The 18,430-nt window shown below is 41.4% G+C and overlaps 1 protein-coding gene across 4 annotated transcripts in view; it reads right to left on the reverse strand.

Annotated features, from left to right (window-relative positions):
• The window catches only part of LOC139761845 (U2 snRNP-associated SURP motif-containing protein), a 434,305-nt gene that overhangs the window by 400,175 nt on the left and 15,700 nt on the right, over nt 1-18,430 (reverse strand). For all 4 annotated transcript variants that reach the window (XM_071686407.1, XM_071686396.1, XM_071686389.1 and 1 more), the window contains exons 2-3: nt 9,209-9,362; nt 7,149-7,242 (exon numbers count right to left, since the gene is read on the reverse strand). In XM_071686407.1, coding sequence (XP_071542508.1) covers nt 7,149-7,242; nt 9,209-9,277 — 163 coding nt within the window. In that variant the 5' untranslated portion in view covers nt 9,278-9,362. The remainder of the gene's footprint in view (nt 1-7,148; nt 7,243-9,208; nt 9,363-18,430) is intronic.

The raw sequence follows: 18,430 nt of genomic DNA on the forward strand, positions 1-18,430 counted from the left end.
ACAGGTCTCCTTCCCAAGCTCACTCACTCTCACCACCTTCTTCACCCCAACATTCACTCCTCTTTTCTGAAAACCCATACTAATTTTCACCTTAGCCTCCACAAGATAGTGATCAGACATCCCTCCAGTTGCACCTCTCAGCACATTAACATCCAAAAGTCTCTCTTTCGCACGCCTGTCAATTAACACGTAATCCAATAACGCTCTCTGGCCATCTCTCCTACTTACATAAGTATACTTATGTATATCTCGCTTTTTAAACCAGGTATTCCCAATCATCAGTCCTTTTTCAGCACATAAATCTACAAGCTCTTCACCATTTCCATTTACAACACGCTGTCTCCCGCGTTTGCGAGGTAGTGCAAGGAAACAGACGAAAGAAATGGCCCAACCCACCCCCATACACATGCCTTGATTCAATCCACTGACAGCACGTCAACCCCGGTATACCACATCGCTCCAATTCACTCTATTCTTTGCCCTCCTTTCACCCTCCTGCATGTTCAGGCCCCGATCACACAAAATCTTTTTCACTCCATCTTTCCACCTCCAATTTGGTCTCCCTCTTCTCCTCGTTCCCTCCACCTCCGACACATATATCCTCTTGGTCAATCTTTCCTCACTCATTCTCTCCATGTGACCAAACCATTTCAAAACATCCTCTTCTGCTCTCTCAACCACGCTCTTTTTATTTCCACACATCTCTCTTACCCTTACATTACTTACTCGATCAAACCACCTCACACCACACATTGTCCTCAAACATCTCATTTCCAGCACATCCATCCTCCTGTGCACAACTCTATCCATAGTCCACGCCTCGCATCCATACAACATTGTTGGAACCACTATTCCTTCAAACATACCCATTTTTGCTTTCCGAGATAATGTTCTCGACTTCCACACATTCTTCAAGGCTCCCAGAATTTTCGCCCCCTCCCCCACCCTATGATCCACTTCCGCTTCCATGGTTCCATCCGCTGCCAGATCCACTCCCAGATATCTAAAACACTTCACTTCCTCCAGTTTTTCTCCATTAAAACTCACCTCCCTATTGAATTGACCCTCAACCCTACTGTACCAAATAACCTTGCTCTTATTCACATTTACTCTTAACTTTCTTCTTTCACACACTTTACCAAACTCAGTCACCAGCTTCTGCAGTTTTTCACATGAATCAGCCACCAGTGCTGTATCATCAGCGAACAACAACTGACTCACTTCCCAAGCTCTCTCATCCCAACAGACTTCATACTTGCCCCTCTTTCCAAAACTCTTGCATTCACCTCCCTAACAACCCCATCCATAAACAAATTAAACAACCATGGAGACATCACACACCCCTGCCGCAAACCTACATTCACTGAGAACCAATCACTTTCCTCTCTTCCTACACGTACACATGCCTTACATCCTCGATAAAAACATTTCACTGCTTCTAACAACTTGTCTCCCACACCATATATATATATATATATATATATATATATATATATATATATATATATATATACATATATATATATATATATATTTATTTATTATACTTTGTCGCTGTCTCCTGCGTTTGCGAGGTAGCGCAAGGAAACAGACGAAAGAAATGGCCCAACCCCCCCCCCCATACACATGTATATACATACGTCCACACACGCATATATACATACCTACACAGCTTTCCATGGTTTACCCCAGATGCTTCACATGCCTTGATTCAATCCACTGACAGCACGTCAACCCCGGTATACCACATCGCTCCAATTCACTCTATTCCTTGCCCTCCTTTCACCCTCCTGCATGTTCAGGCCCCGATCACACAAGATCTTTTTCACTCCATCTTTCCACCTCCAATTTGGTCTCCCTCTTCTCCTCGTTCCCTCCACCTCCGACACATATATCCTCTTGGTCAATCTTTCCTCACTCATTCTCTCCATGTGCCCAAACCACTTCAAAACACCCTCTTCTGCTCTCTCAACCACGCTCTTTTTATTTCCACACATCTCTCTTACCCTTACGTTACTCACTCGATCAAACCACCTCACACCACACATTGTCCTCAAACATCTCATTTCCAGCACATCCATCCTCCTGCGCACAACTCTATCCATAGCCCACGCCTCGCAACCATACAACATTGTTGGAACCACTATTCCTTCAAACATACCCATTTTTGCTTTCCGAGATAATGTTCTCGACTTCCACACATTCTTCAAGGCCCCCAGAATTTTCGCCCCCTCCCCCACCCTATGATCCACTTCCGCTTCCATGGTTCCATCCGCTGCCAGATCCACTCCCAGATTTCTAAAACACTTCACTTCCTCCAGTTTTTCTCCATTCAAACTCACCTCCCAATTGACTTGACCCTCAACCCTACTGTACCTAATAACCTTGCTCTTATTCACATTTACTCTTAACTTTCTTCTTCCACACACTTTACCAAACTCAGTCACCAGCTTCTGCAGTTTCTCACATGAATCAGCCACCAGTGTTGTATCATCAGCGAACAACAACTGACTCACTTCCCAAGCTCTCTCATCCACAACAGACTTCATACTTGCCCCTCTTTCCAAAACTCTTGCATTCACCTCCCTAACAACCCCATCCATAAACAAATTAAACAACCATGAAGACATCACACACCCCTGCCGCAAACCTACATTCACTGAGAACCAATCACTTTCCTCTCTTCTTCCTACACGTACACATGCCTTACATCCTCGATAAAAACTTTTCACTGCTTCTAACAACTTGCCTCCCACACCATATATTCTTAATACCTTCCACAGAGCATCTCTATCAACTCTATCATATGCCTTCTCCAGATCCATAAATGCTACATACAAATCCATTTGCTTTTCTAAGTATTTCTCACATACATTCTTCAAAGCAAACACCTGATCCACACATCCTCTACCACTTCTGAAACCACACTGCTCTTCCCCAATCTGATGCTCTGTACATGCTTCATCCTCTCAATCAATACCCTCCCATATAATTTACCAAGAATACTCATCAAACTTATACCTCTGTAATTTGAGCACTCACTCTTATCCCCTCTGCCTTTGTACAATGGCACTATGCACGCATTCCGCCAATCCTCAGGCACCTCACCATGAGTCATACATACATTAAATAACCTTACCAACCAGTCAATAATACAGTCACCCCCTTTTTTAATAAATTCCACTGCAATACCATCCAAACCTGCTGCCTTGCTGGCTTTCATATTCCGCAAAGCTTTTACTACCTCTTCTCTGTTTACCAAATCATTTTCCCTAACCCTCTCAAATTGCACACCACCTCGACCAAAACACCCTATATCTGCCACTCTATCATCAAACACATTCAACAAACCTTCAAATACTCACTCCATCTCCTTCTCACATCACCACTACTTGTTATCACCTCCCCATTTGCGCCCTTCACTGAAGTTCCCATTTGCTCCCTTGTCTTACGCACTTTATTTACCTCCTTCCAGAACATCTTTTTACTCTCCCTAAAATTTAATGATACTCTCTCACCCCAACTCTCATTTGCCCTCTTTTTCACCTCTTGCACCTTTCTCTTGACCTCCTGTCTCTTTCTTTTATACATCTCCCACTCAATTTCATTTTTTCCCTGCAAAAATCATCCAAATGCCTCTCTCTTCTCTTTCACTAATACTCTTACTTCTTCATCCCACCACTCACTACCCTTTCTAATCAACCCATCTCCCACTCTTCTCATGCCACAAGCATCTTTTGCGCAATCCATCACTGATTCCCTAAATACATCCCATTCCTACCCCACTCCCCTTACTTCCATTGTTCTCACCTTTTTCCATTCTGTACTCAGTCTCTCCTGGTACTTCCTCACACAAGTCTCCTTCCCAAGCTCACTCACTCTCACCACCCTCTTCACCCCAACATTCACTCTTCTTTTCTGAAAACCCATACAAATCTTCACCTTAGCCTCCACAAGATAATGATCAGACATCCCTCCAGTTGCACCTCTCAGCACATTAACATCCAAAAGTCTCTCTTTCGCGCGTCTGTCAATTAACACGTAATCCAATAACGCTCTCTGGCCATCTCTCCTACTTACATACATATACTTATGCATATCTCGCTTTTTAAACCAGGTATTCCCAATCACCAGTCCTTTTTCAGCACATAAATCTACAAGCTCTTCACCATTTCCATTTACAACACTGAACACCCCATGTATGCCAATTATTCCCTCAACTGCCACATTACTCACCTTTGCATTCAAATCACCCATCACTATAACCCGGTCTCGTGCATCAAAACCACTAACACACTCATTCAGCTGCTCCCAAAACACTTGCCTGTCATGATCTTCCTTCTCATGCCCAGGTGCATATGCACCAATGATCACCCATCTCTCTCCATCAACTTTCAGTTTTACCCATATCAATCGAGAATTTACTTTCTTACATTCTATCACATACTCCTACAACTCCTGTTTCAGGAGTACTGCTACTCCTTCCCTTGCTCTTGTCCTCTCACTAACCCCTGACTTTACTCCCAAGACATTCCCAAACCACTCTTCCCCTTTACCCTTGAGCTTCGTTTCACTCAGAGCCAAAACATCCAGGTTCCTTTCCTCAAACATACTACCTATCTCTCCTTTTTTCACACTTGGTTACATCCACACACATTTAGACACCCCAGTCTGAGCCTTCGAGGAGGATGAGCACTCCCCGCGTGACTCCTTCTGTTTCCCATTTTAGAAAGTTAAAAAATACAAGGAGGGGAGGATTTCTGGCTCCCCGCTCCCATCCCCTCTAGTCGCCTTCTATATATATATATATATAGAAGCAGTGAAAAGTTTTTATCGAGGATGTAAGGCATGTGTACGTGTAGGAAGAGAGGAAAGTGATTGGTTCTCAGTGAATGTAGGTTTGCGGCAGGGGTGTGTGATGTCTCCATGGTTGTTTAATTTGTTTATGAATGGGGTTGTTAGGGAGGTAAATGCAAGAGTTTTGGAAAGAGGGGCAAGTATGAAGTCTGTTGGGGATGAGAGAGCTTGGGAAGTGAGTCAGTTGTTGTTCGCTGATGATACAGCGCTGGTGGTTGATTCATGTGAGAAACTGCAGAAGCTGGTGACTGAGTTTGGTAAAGTGTGTGGAAGAAGAAAGTTAAGAGTAAATGTGAATAAGAGCAAGGTTATTAGGTACAGTAGGGTTGAGGGTCAAGTCAATTGGGAGGTGAGTTTGAATGGAGAAAAACTGGAGGAAGTGAAGTGTTTTAGATATCTGGGAGTGGATCTGGCAGCGGATGGAACCATGGAAGCGGAAGTGGATCATAGGGTGGGGGAGGGGGCGAAAATTCTGGGGGCCTTGAAGAATGTGTGGAAGTCGAGAACATTATCTCGGAAAGCAAAAATGGGTATGTTTGAAGGAATAGTGGTTCCAACAATGTTGTATGGTTGCGAGGCGTGGGCTATGGATAGAGTTGTGCGCAGGAGGATGGATGTGCTGGAAATGAGATGTTTGAGGACAATGTGTGGTGTGAGGTGGTTTGATCGAGTGAGTAACGTAAGGGTAAGAGAGATGTGTGGAAATAAAAAGAGCGTGGTTGAGAGAGCAGAAGAGGGTGTTTTGAAGTGGTTTGGGCACATGGAGAGAATGAGTGAGGAAAGATTGACCAAGAGGATATATGTGTCGGAGGTGGAGGGAACGAGGAGAAGAGGGAGACCAAATTGGAGGTGGAAAGATGGAGTGAAAAAGATTTTGTGTGATCGGGGCCTGAACATGCAGGAGGGTGAAAGGAGGGCAAGGAATAGAGTGAATTGGAGCGATGTGGTATACCGGGGTTGACGTGCTGTCAGTGGATTGAATCAAGGCATGTGAAGCGTCTGGGGTAAACCATGGAAAGCTGTGTAGGTATGTATATTTGCGTGTGTGGACGTATGTATATACATGTGTGTGTGGGGGGTTGGGCCACTTCTTTCGTCTGTTTCCTTGCGCTACCTCGCAAACGCGGGAGACAGCGACAAAGTATAATAAAAAATATATATATATATATATATATATATATATATATATACATAAATGCCCACACAGGCACACATACATATCAACATATACATACATATACACACACATACACAGAGATATACATATATACACATGTACATATTCATTCTTGCTTGCCTTCATCCATTCCCGGCACTACCTCGCCCCACAGGAAACAGCATCATTACCCTGTGCTTCAGCAAGGCAGTGCCAGGAAAACAGATCGAAAAGGCCACACTCAGTCTCTAGCTGTCCTGTGTAATGCACAGAAACCACAGCTCCCTATCCATATCCAGTCCCACGGACCTTTCTATGGTTTACCCCAGATGTTTCACACGCCCTGGTTCAGTCCACTGACAGTATTTCGACCCTGGTATACCACATTGTTCTATAATTCACTCTATTCTTTGCATGCCTCTCACCCTCCTGTATGTTAGGGCCCCGATCTCTCAAAATCTTTTTCACTCCATCCTTCCACCTCCAATTTGGTCTCCCACTTCTCCTTGTTCCCTCCACCTCTGACACATAATTCTTCTTTGTCAATCTTTCCTTATTCATTCATTTCAATGCACCCTCTTCTGCTCTCTCAACCACACTCCTTTTCATTACCACACATCTCTCTCACCCTTTCATTACTTACTCGATCAAACCACCTCACACCACCTAATGTCCTCAAACATTCAATTTTCAACTCATCAACCCATCTCCATACAACCCAATCTATAGCCCATGTTTTGCTACCACATAACATTGTTAGAACTACTATTCCTTCACACATACCCATTTTTGCTCTCCGAGATAACATTCTCACCTTACACACATTCTTCAACGCTTCCAAAACCTTTGCTCCCTCCCCCACCCTGTGACTCACTTTCGCTTCCATGGTTCCATCTGCTGCTAAGTCCACTCCCAGATATCTAAAACACCTTGTTACCTTTGCAAATAAACTTGGCAGTCAAAAAAAATTAGATTAAACAGTCATATCAGTGGTAATAAATCAACATAAGCTTGTGAAGTATACAAGGTGAGATGAGATAAAAAAAAATTTGCTGATTACTGATTAATGAACAATAATTAATTCCCATTATCCTGAGTACTAGAAATAACTAAAAAACTCAAAAAGTCAACTTACTTCTGGACCCAGCATCAAAAGTTCCTGCTTTCACCCATACTTTCCCTTTCTGTGCCGGTGTTTCTTCAAATGTTGCAACAAATTCCTCATATGCCTGAAAAAATTGAATAATATAAATATTGAAAACTGGTAGGTAATAGTTGGAAGGCAGCCACTGGCCAGGGAGACATATTGCTGGTACCACATGCCTGGGAATTGGAAGGATTAGTAACGGCTGTGTACCAAGCCAGCAATTCAGTGATTGCAAAGTTGCACTCTTCTAACCCAGTTAGCTGTCTTTTCTTTCTGCCTCATCCACAGGTGAACTTGTCCCACATATTACTGGACAACACCGTAACTTAAACAACTCAGTCTTTGTAACCACATTTTCCTCTGGAGAGTGCTATGAACGAACCTTGCCTTTTGGGAAAATGGTAGGAATAATAGATACATGTAGTAGATAGGAACATTAGGCAGGAGCACTAGCTAGAAAAATTAGATTGAAGTATTACCTAAGAACAATAGGCAAGAGCATCACATATGAGTAGTAGGTTGGAACATTAGGGTGAAGTAGTTTGTAGAAAAATTAAGTAAGAGCCTCTTGAAAGAATGAGATAGAGTTTTCCTCAGCCGGTAGCCTGTTAAGGGTGAGGCACCAAAGGTTAAGATGCATCACTGGAGTTCACCAGTTATGGAGACTCTTTTGCTGTGGCTATCACCTTGGGAGAGTTCCTAAAGAAAACAAGCATCACAGGTAAATAGACAGAAAGAAAACTGAAAAAGATTTTCTCTCCAAGACACTGTCCAATGAGCATGAGATATATATACACTGGGAACATTTGGCTTGGATTCTTCCTTTCCTTTTAATTCTACTAAGGAGGCACCAGCCTTTATAGATGACTCGAGGGTTTTCAAAGTGACTCAATTGTTTACAAACGCATGTAAACACTCAAAATGAGGGCCACATCAACTGTCTTCAGTGTGTAAGCAGTTTCTTGGGCACAAGGGGCATTATTATGCACGAAAAAGAGTGTGCCATCAAGAATGAAGGGTAGAAAGTGTATCTCATACACTGATACAATGGGGATTGTAGTTTCAGATCTGTGCACATGTTGGATTGGGAAGGCAGTTGTTTACCATTTGTCGAGTCATTACTATGCATATGTTTTAATGTTGTGCACTGCATTAATCGAACCAGCAAAGAAACAGTGCAAAGCAGTCATTTAATTGTACCAAAAAATCAAATAATCAAGTGAGTGATTATGTTTGGGAAGAGAAGCAGTTGTGTAGAGTATAGTGCTGCAGTTTACTATACATGGCTTAGATCTTTTATTATTGGTCTTACTTTTGGGAACCTTCCTCATAAATCATTAGAGAACTGTTTGATAAATCATTAGAGAACTGTATGTTAAAAAATATATGACAATCTGGCAAAAGTTTGAATGACTGGCAGAGGATAGCGGGGTGGGTAGCAGTTTACCATGTTAATATTTGGTATCTGCTTGCAGCTCAGCAGATGACTAAAATCAAAGCATGAGGCAAATATGAGTAAAAATACATCATAAATTTATTTGTGAACAGTAATAATATTGTAACAAAAAGAACATTGAAATGTTTAATTGAAGACAAAAATTAATGGTGCATTTTGTATAACAGCACACTAAGGCAACAAAAATCTAATACAGATTCCTTTAAAGGATATGATGACTCCAAAAACCTCTTAGTCCCATGCATTTCAGATCTAGGATGATCAAGTGAATACAAAATATGTCAACCAACATAACAATCAAATTCACTCTCAGTATCAAAACAGTGCATGCTAAAAACCTTTCTTTATCCAATAAATACTTGCAACAAGCCTTTTCAAAAACTTCAGCAATCTTAGTTTAGAGGGAAAACTGCTTGATTACAAAATTCAATCACCTAAACCTAAGAAAAAATTAAACAATTTTTTGGAACTAAGAAATTTTGGATGGGGAGGTTCTTCGCTACGTCAGGAAACCTAAGATGCATAAATCACTTTGGGTCAGGAACTGCAAAATGTATCACAAGAAAATTAAATTTAATTCAAAAGGTTTTACCTGTGCAGCTGCCTCCTCCTCTTGTCTTTTCTTTTCCTCCTCTTTCTTGGACTTTGTTCGTGAAGTCATTGTGCCTTTTTACTTTAACTTAAAAACTGGTGAATCTTCCCCCCGTTTCTCTTTCCCCCTCTTTTCTTAAGACCTGGTCTCAACCCTGAAATATTAAAAGAACATATTTAACTGTCTCATGACATATCAAAAAGAGTCAACTCAAAAAAATAAAGGATTTTCAGTTAATGTATGGATCATGGTGAGGTGCCTGAGGACTGGCAGAACACATGCCTAGTGCCACTGTATAAAGGCCAGGGAATAAAAAAGATTCTGTGCGATCACAGCTTAAACAAGCAGAAGGTAAACTCGGGTCGACGTGCAGTCAATGGGCTGAACCAGTGCACATGAAGCATACAGGATAAACGTAGGAAGGGTTTTGGGGCCTGGTTGTGGATAGGGAGCTGTGATTTGGGTGCATTACACATGAAAGCAAGAGACTGGATGTGTGTGGATGTGTTCTTTCTTCGTCCGTTCCTAGTGCTAATACAGGACACAACAATTAAGAAAAAAAGCATGTATGTGTGTGGCACCAAACTCCACCTGCACAAGGTTACACTGTAAATAAAAAGTCATCTTTGACGAGGCTGTCACTAAAAGTACAGTCTCGTCAAATAAAATCTCACTCAAAAGAAGTCTTCTCTTCCCAACAACTGGAAGTAACATAGCATAGGGGTGACATAGCTTTGGGCTGCAGAAACTTTTATAAAGGTCCTGAGGTAATTATCAAACAGATAATGATAAATATACATATCATTCATACGTGTCTGCCATTTCCCATGCTTGTGAGGCAGTGCCAGGATGACAGAAAAGCCTCATTCACTCACATCCATTCTCCAGCTGTTGTGTAATGTACCAAAACCACAGCCCCCATCCACATCCAAGTACAACAGACCTTTCTACAGTTTTCCCCAATTGTTTCGTATGCATTGGTTTAGCCCATTGACAACATATCATCCCCTGCAGACCACATTGCTTCATTTCACTTTATCTCTTAAACGCCTTTCACTCTCATGCATAATCTGGCCCCAAGCACTCAAAAAAATCTCCATTCCATCCTTTCACCTCCCATTTCTTCTGCCCCTTCTCCTTGTCCCCCCCATTTCTGACAAATGTATCTTTGTCAAACATTCTCTCCATTTACCTAAACCATTTCAGCACATTCTCTTCAGCTCTCTCAACCACACCTCTTCCTTAGTGGTTCCAATAATGTCATATGGTTGCGAAGCGTGGGCAATAGTAGCTAGGGTTGTGCAGAGCAGGGTGAATGTGTTGGAAATGAGATGTTTGAGGACAATATGTGGTGTCAGGTGGTTTGATCAAGTAAGTAATGAAATGGTAAGAGACATGTGGTAATAAAAAGAGCGTGGTTGAGAGAGCAGAAGAGGGTGTATTGGAATGGTTTGGTCACATGGAAAATGAGTGAGGAAAGATTGAGAAAGAGGATATATGTGTCAGAGATGGAAGGAACAAGAAGTGGAAGACCAAATTGGAGGTGGAAGGATGGAGTGAAAAAGATTTTGAGAGATCGGGGTCTGAACATGCTGGAGGGTGAAAGGCATTCAAGGAATAGAGTGAATTGGAACAATGTGGTATACTGGGGTCGACGTGCTGTCAATGGATTGAACCAGGGCATGTGAAGCGTCTGGGGTAAACTATGGAAAGTTTTGTGGGCCGAGATGTGGAAAGGGAGCTGTGGTTTCAGTGCATCATACATGAAAGCTAGAGACTGAGTGTGAACAAATGTGGCCTTTGTTGTATTTTCCTAGCACTACCTCGCTCACGTGTGGGGGGAGGGGTATGTCAATTCATGTGTGGCGGGGTGGTGACGGGGGTGAATAAAGGCAGCAAGTATGAATTATGTACATGTGTATATAAGTATATGTATATGTATGTATATATATGTATGCATTGAAATATATAGGTATGTACAGGTATGTATACAAATAAATAAATAAAATATATACACACACACACACTTATAGCACTCTTTTGTCACAGAGTTATGTCCAGCTCAGCTGATAGTTATATGCCTGAAGATCTGGAAGTGTTATGGGTTAGGGTTACACCAAAACCCATCCATGGTAAACTGTCTCCATCATTTACCTCATGATCTACCACTGAAAGTGGTCCCCCACCAAGGAAGCACTATTAGAACACCTAGAAACTCTCAGGATGAGGTACCTTTGTTATAATAATAAGGAACAACTTCCATGAAAAACAACATCTATCTCAGTTCACTTTCCCATGCATGGTCAAAACACTTGACCTGATTCTGACTGACTTGGCTGACTACTTCCTACTACCCAAGCCTCTTCCTCCACTCCAGACAACAGTCCCCATTTATCAGTGTTGTGGTCCCCTGCCCCCATCATCCCTGAACACAAGCATGCAGGCTCAAAACATTTTGGCCACTTACTGAATGAGCAAGGAGAAATTTCAGTCAGTGGTCATCTCATCATCAATGGACTGTTGTGACCACTAAAACGTCGAAAGCATGTGGGATAATGTATCATGAAATTTGCAACCAGGTCTACCATCACTTTCTTTGAACAACAGTAAGTCTACAGGCAGCCAGAGCTCCATAAATCACCCACCACAGCAAACAATTTATGCTGCAGAGATATCATAAATCCAACAGTCATAACAATGAGCTTTACCAGCAACTTCACAACAAACTTCAACACAAAGTACATGCTGCTGAGAAGGCCTATTACTCAACCAATATGCAGAATCTGAAGCAGGCCATCAATCAGTGAGATGATCAAGAGTAAAAAATTAAATGGCTGTGATAAGTGAAAGATCTCCCACTTAACATTGAGAAGGCCACATATCATATTAAGAACCACTTTGCCAATATCTGCCAAAAACTATCCCAACTTGGCGTTAACTTCCTTCCCGCATACATACCAACCCCATCTCCCCCAAACATAGAAGAATATCAAGTAGTTAAGCTTCTTTGGCACCTTAAAACCAAATGCTCAACCACTGAAACTGTAAAAGGAATTCTCCAATGAATTAGCTTGGTAACTGCCATAATCAATGATTCAATCAAACAGTCAAAATGCCCCAGTACTTGAAAGACAGCATATATTACGCCACTACCCAAATCCATTATCTCCGAGTCTTTCAATAGGTTATGCCCCATTGCCATCCCTCCAATCCACAGTCTAATTTGTTAAAGGTCAGTGTTTGCCCAGGCCTATACTGACACTGCTGATTCAGTAGACCCTTAGCAGTTTGGAAACACTAAATCTTCTTCATATTAACTGCCTGTCAGCCTCCTAGACTTCATTCACCACAACTTGGAGAAGAGCAAATTCTCGGTGGCACTCATCTTCTTAGACTTCAGTTAGGCTCTCAACTTGGTCAACCATAACATCATTATAAAGAAAGCTGTTGACTCGCTGACCAGTCATTACCAAGCCATCTGCTTGGGGGGGGGGGGGGGGGGGGGGGCACTTCATCCTCACAACCCCTAATTTGCAGTGTCTCACAGGGTACAAGTAGGAAGGTTGTGCTACAAATATGGGACATACTAAATTGAAAAATGGCATGGCAAGTGGTTGGGACCATTGAACAATGCCGTTTTGCTATTTAGGGTGTGGTGGCCAAGGAGGGAGAGATTGGTGGTGATGGGGCAAAGTACAGAAGTCAGAGGTGGGAATGGTGGTGATATAAATAGGTGCAGTGACCAAGGAGGGAGGGTGTGGTAGTGGTGAAAGAAGGAGTGGTGGTAGCATTCTAACATCACCCTACAAGGCAGGAGAAATTGCACAATTAGAAAACACTCGGAGATCTTTCACAGCCCATATCAATGTGGCAAAGGTACTATATTACTGGGAATGGCAGAAATCTCTGAGGCTATACTCCTTGGAGAGGTATAGCATTGCATATACCTGGAAAATCCTAAAAGGTATGGTTCCCAACTTATATATGAAAATAACATCCTATTGGCATGATAGGTATGGAAGACTGTAAAAAAATAATACCTCAGAAATCCAAAGGGGCAATATGAATAAAATGAGTGAACATCTTAAACATCCAGGGCCAAAGACTCTTCAACAACTTGCAAGCTACCATCAGAAACAGGAAGGGATGCAAAACAGAGAAGTTTAACAGTGAACTGGACAAGTACACACAAAGTGTAACAGCCCAGCCATATGTGGGGGTATGTAGGCCAGAGGATTGTGGCTTACAACAGCTTGGTCAACCAGTGACCAAATTCAACAGCCTGGGCCCGCTTGGGCTGTGGAGGTGAAGACCCTAAAGACTTCATCAGGTACTCATCATGTGAAAAGCTGGGGCATATATTCAGATGTGTAAGGTGTACTACACACATGCTCAGAGGTCATGAAACAATGGTTTAATAACTATACTTATATAAATACAAATGAATTTCTTTACATATCTGATCAACATTTCCTGCATTAGCACAGTAGCACCAAGAAAAAACAAAGAAAAATCGAATCCGCTCACATCCATTCTCTAACTGATATGCAATGCACCAAAACCACAGCTCCCTATCTACAACCACGCTCCACAGATCTTTCCCTGGTTTACACCAGAAGCATTACATGTCCTACTTCAGTCCACTGACAGCACATCAACCCTTGTATAAAAAAATCCTTCCAATTCACTCTATACCATGCATGCCTTTCACCCTCTTGCATGTTTAGGTCTCGATCACTCAAAATGGTTTTCATTCTGTCCTTTCATCAACAATTTGGTCTCCCCATTCTCCTTTTCCCCTCCACTTCTGACACTTACAAGCCTAGCATCCATATGATATTGTTATACCCATTATACCCATTTTTGCCCTCCCAGATTAAGATCTTGCTTTCCACTCCCAGAACCTTCACCCCCTCAACCACCCTATGATGCACTTCTGCTTCCATGGTTCCATTTGCAGCCATGTCCACCCCCTGTTCTGTCAAACATTTCACTTCCTACAATATTTCTCAATTCAAATTCACACCCCAACTACTCTGTCCCTCAACCAGCTTTTATTCACATGTACTCTCAACTTTCTCCTTTTACACACTCTTCCAAACTAGTCACCAACTTCTACACGAAGCTGCAACCAGTGCTGAATCAGCAAACAACCCTATGATAGGGGTGAAAGAATTCTACATCCATATTCCCTGCACACTGTAAAAGGTAACTAAAGGGGGTAGGAGCAGGGGGGCTGGAAACCCTCTCCTTTTTGTGTTTCAATTTCTAAAAGATGGAAAAGAAGGAGCCAAGCAGGGACTGCTTATCCTCCTCAAAGGCTCTAGCTGGGGTGTCTAAATGTGAGTTGATGTAACCAAGATGAGAAGAGGGGAAAGAAAGGTATAAATGTGTGTGGATGTAACCGTAAAGAGAGAAAAGATGGGCAGTATGTTTTAGGAAAAAACCTGGATGTCCTGGATCTTAGAAGCAAAGCTCAAGGATAAAGGGAAGAATGATCTGGATATGTCTTAAGAGTACAGTCTGAGGTTAGTGAAAGGACAAGAGGTAAGGATGGAGTAGAACTACTGCTACAGCAGGAGTTACAGAAATGTGTGAAAGAGAGTAAGGGAGTGAATTCTAGCCAGATGTAGATAAAAATGAAAGTGGAAGGTGAGAGATGGGTGATTATCTGTGCTTATGCCTCAGGCTATGAGGAGAAAGATCACGAGGCAACTGTTTAGGGAGCAGTTGAGTGAGTGTGTCAGCAGTTTTGATGCAGATCAGGTAATAGTGATGGGTGATTTGAATGTTACTGTGATAATGTGGCAAATGAGGGTATAGGTGGGGGATGGGTTATTCAGTATTATGAATGGAAATGATGAACAGCTTGTGAGTCGTGAGCTGAAAAAAAACTGGTGACTGGGAAAACCTGATTAAAAAGAAGGACATACACAAGTATACGTATGGAAGGCAAGATGGTAAGCAGGCACTACTGTTTGAAATATACACTGACAAGCATGTGGGATGTCTGATCACTATCTTATGGAGGCAAGGGGAAAGGTTTATAGACTTTTTAGGGAAAAACGAAACAATATCAATGAGATGAGAATGGTGAGAGGAAGTGGCATTGGAAAAATGACTATCTTTCAAGGCATTTCTCTAATTCTGCAAACTGACACCATCAAAGCTACATCTTGTGTTACTGAAGATAAGTTTAGCAACATTTGTTGCTATCATATTTGATGAAGTTTCAGATGTTAAGTTAAAACCATAGCTCTCAACACTTGTGTTTCATTCCTGAAGGCAAAATACATGATTCATTCAATCTACAGATATTAGTGGTGATAAAATTTCTGATGGCCTGTTCAGTCATGTTATTAGTTGAAAAAGTTAATATTGAATGCAATATGCTTGAAGAGACCTATGATGAAGAGTAATGAGTGGACATTTGGATGGTTTGAGGAATGAAGTTCTTAAATGCACATGCATTATGAAAAGGAGGGAAACATATTCTGCATCAAGACAAAGAGGATAATGTTCAACGTTCTCGAACAAAACATATGAATCAAATATAATTCATGATAGAAAAAAAGTCTCAGGTATGGATTTAGTCAAGTTATTAAACAAAGCAAAAACGGGTATGTTTGAAGGAATAGTGGTTCCAACAATGTTATATGGTTGTGAGGCATGAGCAATACAGAGGGTTGTGCGGAGGAGGGTGGATGTGTTGGAAATGAGATGTTTGAGGACAATGTGTGGTGTGAGGTGGTTTGATCGAGTAAGTAATGAAAGGGTGAGAGATGTGTGGTAATAAAAAGAGTGTGGTTGAGATAGCAGAAGACGGTATATTGAAATGGTTTGGTCACATGAAGAGAATGAGTGAGGAAAGATTGACAAAGAGGATATATGTGTCAGAGGTGGAGGGAACGAGGAGAAGTGGGAGACCAAATTGAAGGTGGAAGGATGGAGTGAAAAAGATTTTGAGCAATCGGGGCTTGAACATACAGGAGGGTGAAAGACATGCAAGGAATAGAGCGAATTGGAATGATGTGGTGTGCTGGGGTCGACGTGCTGTCAATGAATTGAACCAGGGCATGTGAAGCATCTGGGGTAAACCATGGAAATTTTTGTGGGGCCTGGATGTGGAAAGGGAGCTGTGGTTTTGGTGCATTACACATGACAACTAGAGACTAAGTGTGAATGAATGTGGCCTTTGTTGTTTCCTGGCGCTACCTCACGCACACGTGGGGGGAGGGGGATGTCATTTCATGTGTGGCGGGGTGGCCGCAGGAATGGATGAAGGCAGCATGTATGAATATGTACATGTGTATATATGTATTGTATATGTCTGTGTATGCATAAGTATGTATAAGTTGAAATGTATAGGTATGTATATGTGCATGTGTAGGCATTTATGTACATAAATGTGTATGTGGGTAGGCTGGGCCATTCTTTCGTCTGTTTCCTTGTGCTACCTTGCTAACATGGGAGACAGCATCAAAGCATAAGAATTAATGTATAAGAATTAAATATAAATATAAAAATCAAACTGTCCACTGTAACCCTAACTAAAACAAATGATATTGCTGGAGCAGAAAGCTCCTTTTATGTGCTATAATAAATATATAATTGCACCTGAACTCTATCTATGGGGTGAAACCTGAGGGTTCCTTCGAGATGACCTTATAACAGCTTACATCGCAGAAAAGAAATGAAGCAATGTATAAGCAGAATGGGCAAGTGAAAAATATAATTTCTTTTACCTGCATTACCAATGCATTTCTATTCAATTTTTTGTCTTTTTCACAATTTTTGGGTTATTTATGTACATTGTTTACAACAATTTACGAGGATGCCATTAAGTTTGTAACTTTAAGTTCTGGTTTTCCTTACTACAACGGTGAAAATAAATGGTGGTGGTGGTGGTGGTGGTGGTGGAGAATTGGTAGCCCTCTACAGGAGTGAGCAAACAAGGACCAGATTCTAGTACCAAGGTCAAGGTCAGCAATCTTAATAAACAAAAAACTACATTGGATAATGGCAAATGTCAAAACGAAAAAATATAAACATCATCGGAAGATATAGGCACATCAAAGTGCAATTTGCGCTAATATCCACCAAAGAAGAAAGTACATCTACACACTATAAAAAAGATGTCAACATGAGAATGTGTAGAACATACTCCCTGTTTGTTTTAGGTGAAGGGCTATATCACTTATTCTGGTTGTTCTATTATTCTTTTATGATGTGCTCCATTCCATGAGATAGAAATATATTTTTCATTTTACCACTTCATTATATATGCTGTATTTCCGTGCTTCAGAAGCCCAATCTGGTGAGAGCACTAAGGTGAAATATTTTACTGGCTATGAATTATTTCAATTTAATATTGAACTTTGCTCTACCAATGCATGTAAACACAAGCAAATCAGATGGTGTGCACTGTCTATTCTGGCATATTTTAATGTTCCAACACGGCTAACTCCAGTATAAACCAGTCTCATCTGCAATATAGATTTGTAAGCTCATTAACTTAAGTCCCCGGAGCTTCATATTCAGCTTGTAATTTTCTCACTGCGAGCTGTTAATATGTATACAGATACCATGTCCATTCTCGATTTTCTGTAACCAGCCTTGCGAGTAGCTATGAACATCCTTATCCCAAAATTAATACTTTGTTGTGCACTCTAGCCTGTGCAAAAACCACTGAGCCAAACATTGGGACATCTTCAAAACAGCAAGCAACAAACCACTTGAAAAATACCAGGTCATGATCCACAGATCTTGCCTGATGCTTGTTTCTGTCACAGCAGATTTTTACTCATCACACAGATAATGCACTGAAATTTCCTTATCTGATTTCATTATTTCTATTTCTTTAACCCTCTGGTGAGGCAATAATAATTTTTTGCACACCCAAGAGGCACAGTATCACAATAACAAAATTCTAGTCTCTAGAATGTAAACAAATTTAAAGCCAACAAGTCAACCTGCTAAGTCACGATTTACAATTACTGTGCACTCTTTACCTTGTGCTGCACTGCTACTAAGCATACTATGCCCTCCATGGGTTTTTACTGGGACAAGAAAAGAGTGGGGGCTGGAAATTCTCCCTTCCAGTTTTTACTTTTCCAAAAGAGGGAACAGAGAAGGGGGCCAAGTGAGGATTTTCTCTCTAAGGCTCAATCCTCTGCTCTTAATGCTATCTCACTAATGGAGAATATGTATGAAAAAAAGAGA

The sequence above is a fragment of the Panulirus ornatus genome, chromosome 3, assembly GCF_036320965.1.
Source record: "Panulirus ornatus isolate Po-2019 chromosome 3, ASM3632096v1, whole genome shotgun sequence".
In the NCBI taxonomy this organism is placed as follows: domain Eukaryota; kingdom Metazoa; phylum Arthropoda; class Malacostraca; order Decapoda; family Palinuridae; genus Panulirus; species Panulirus ornatus.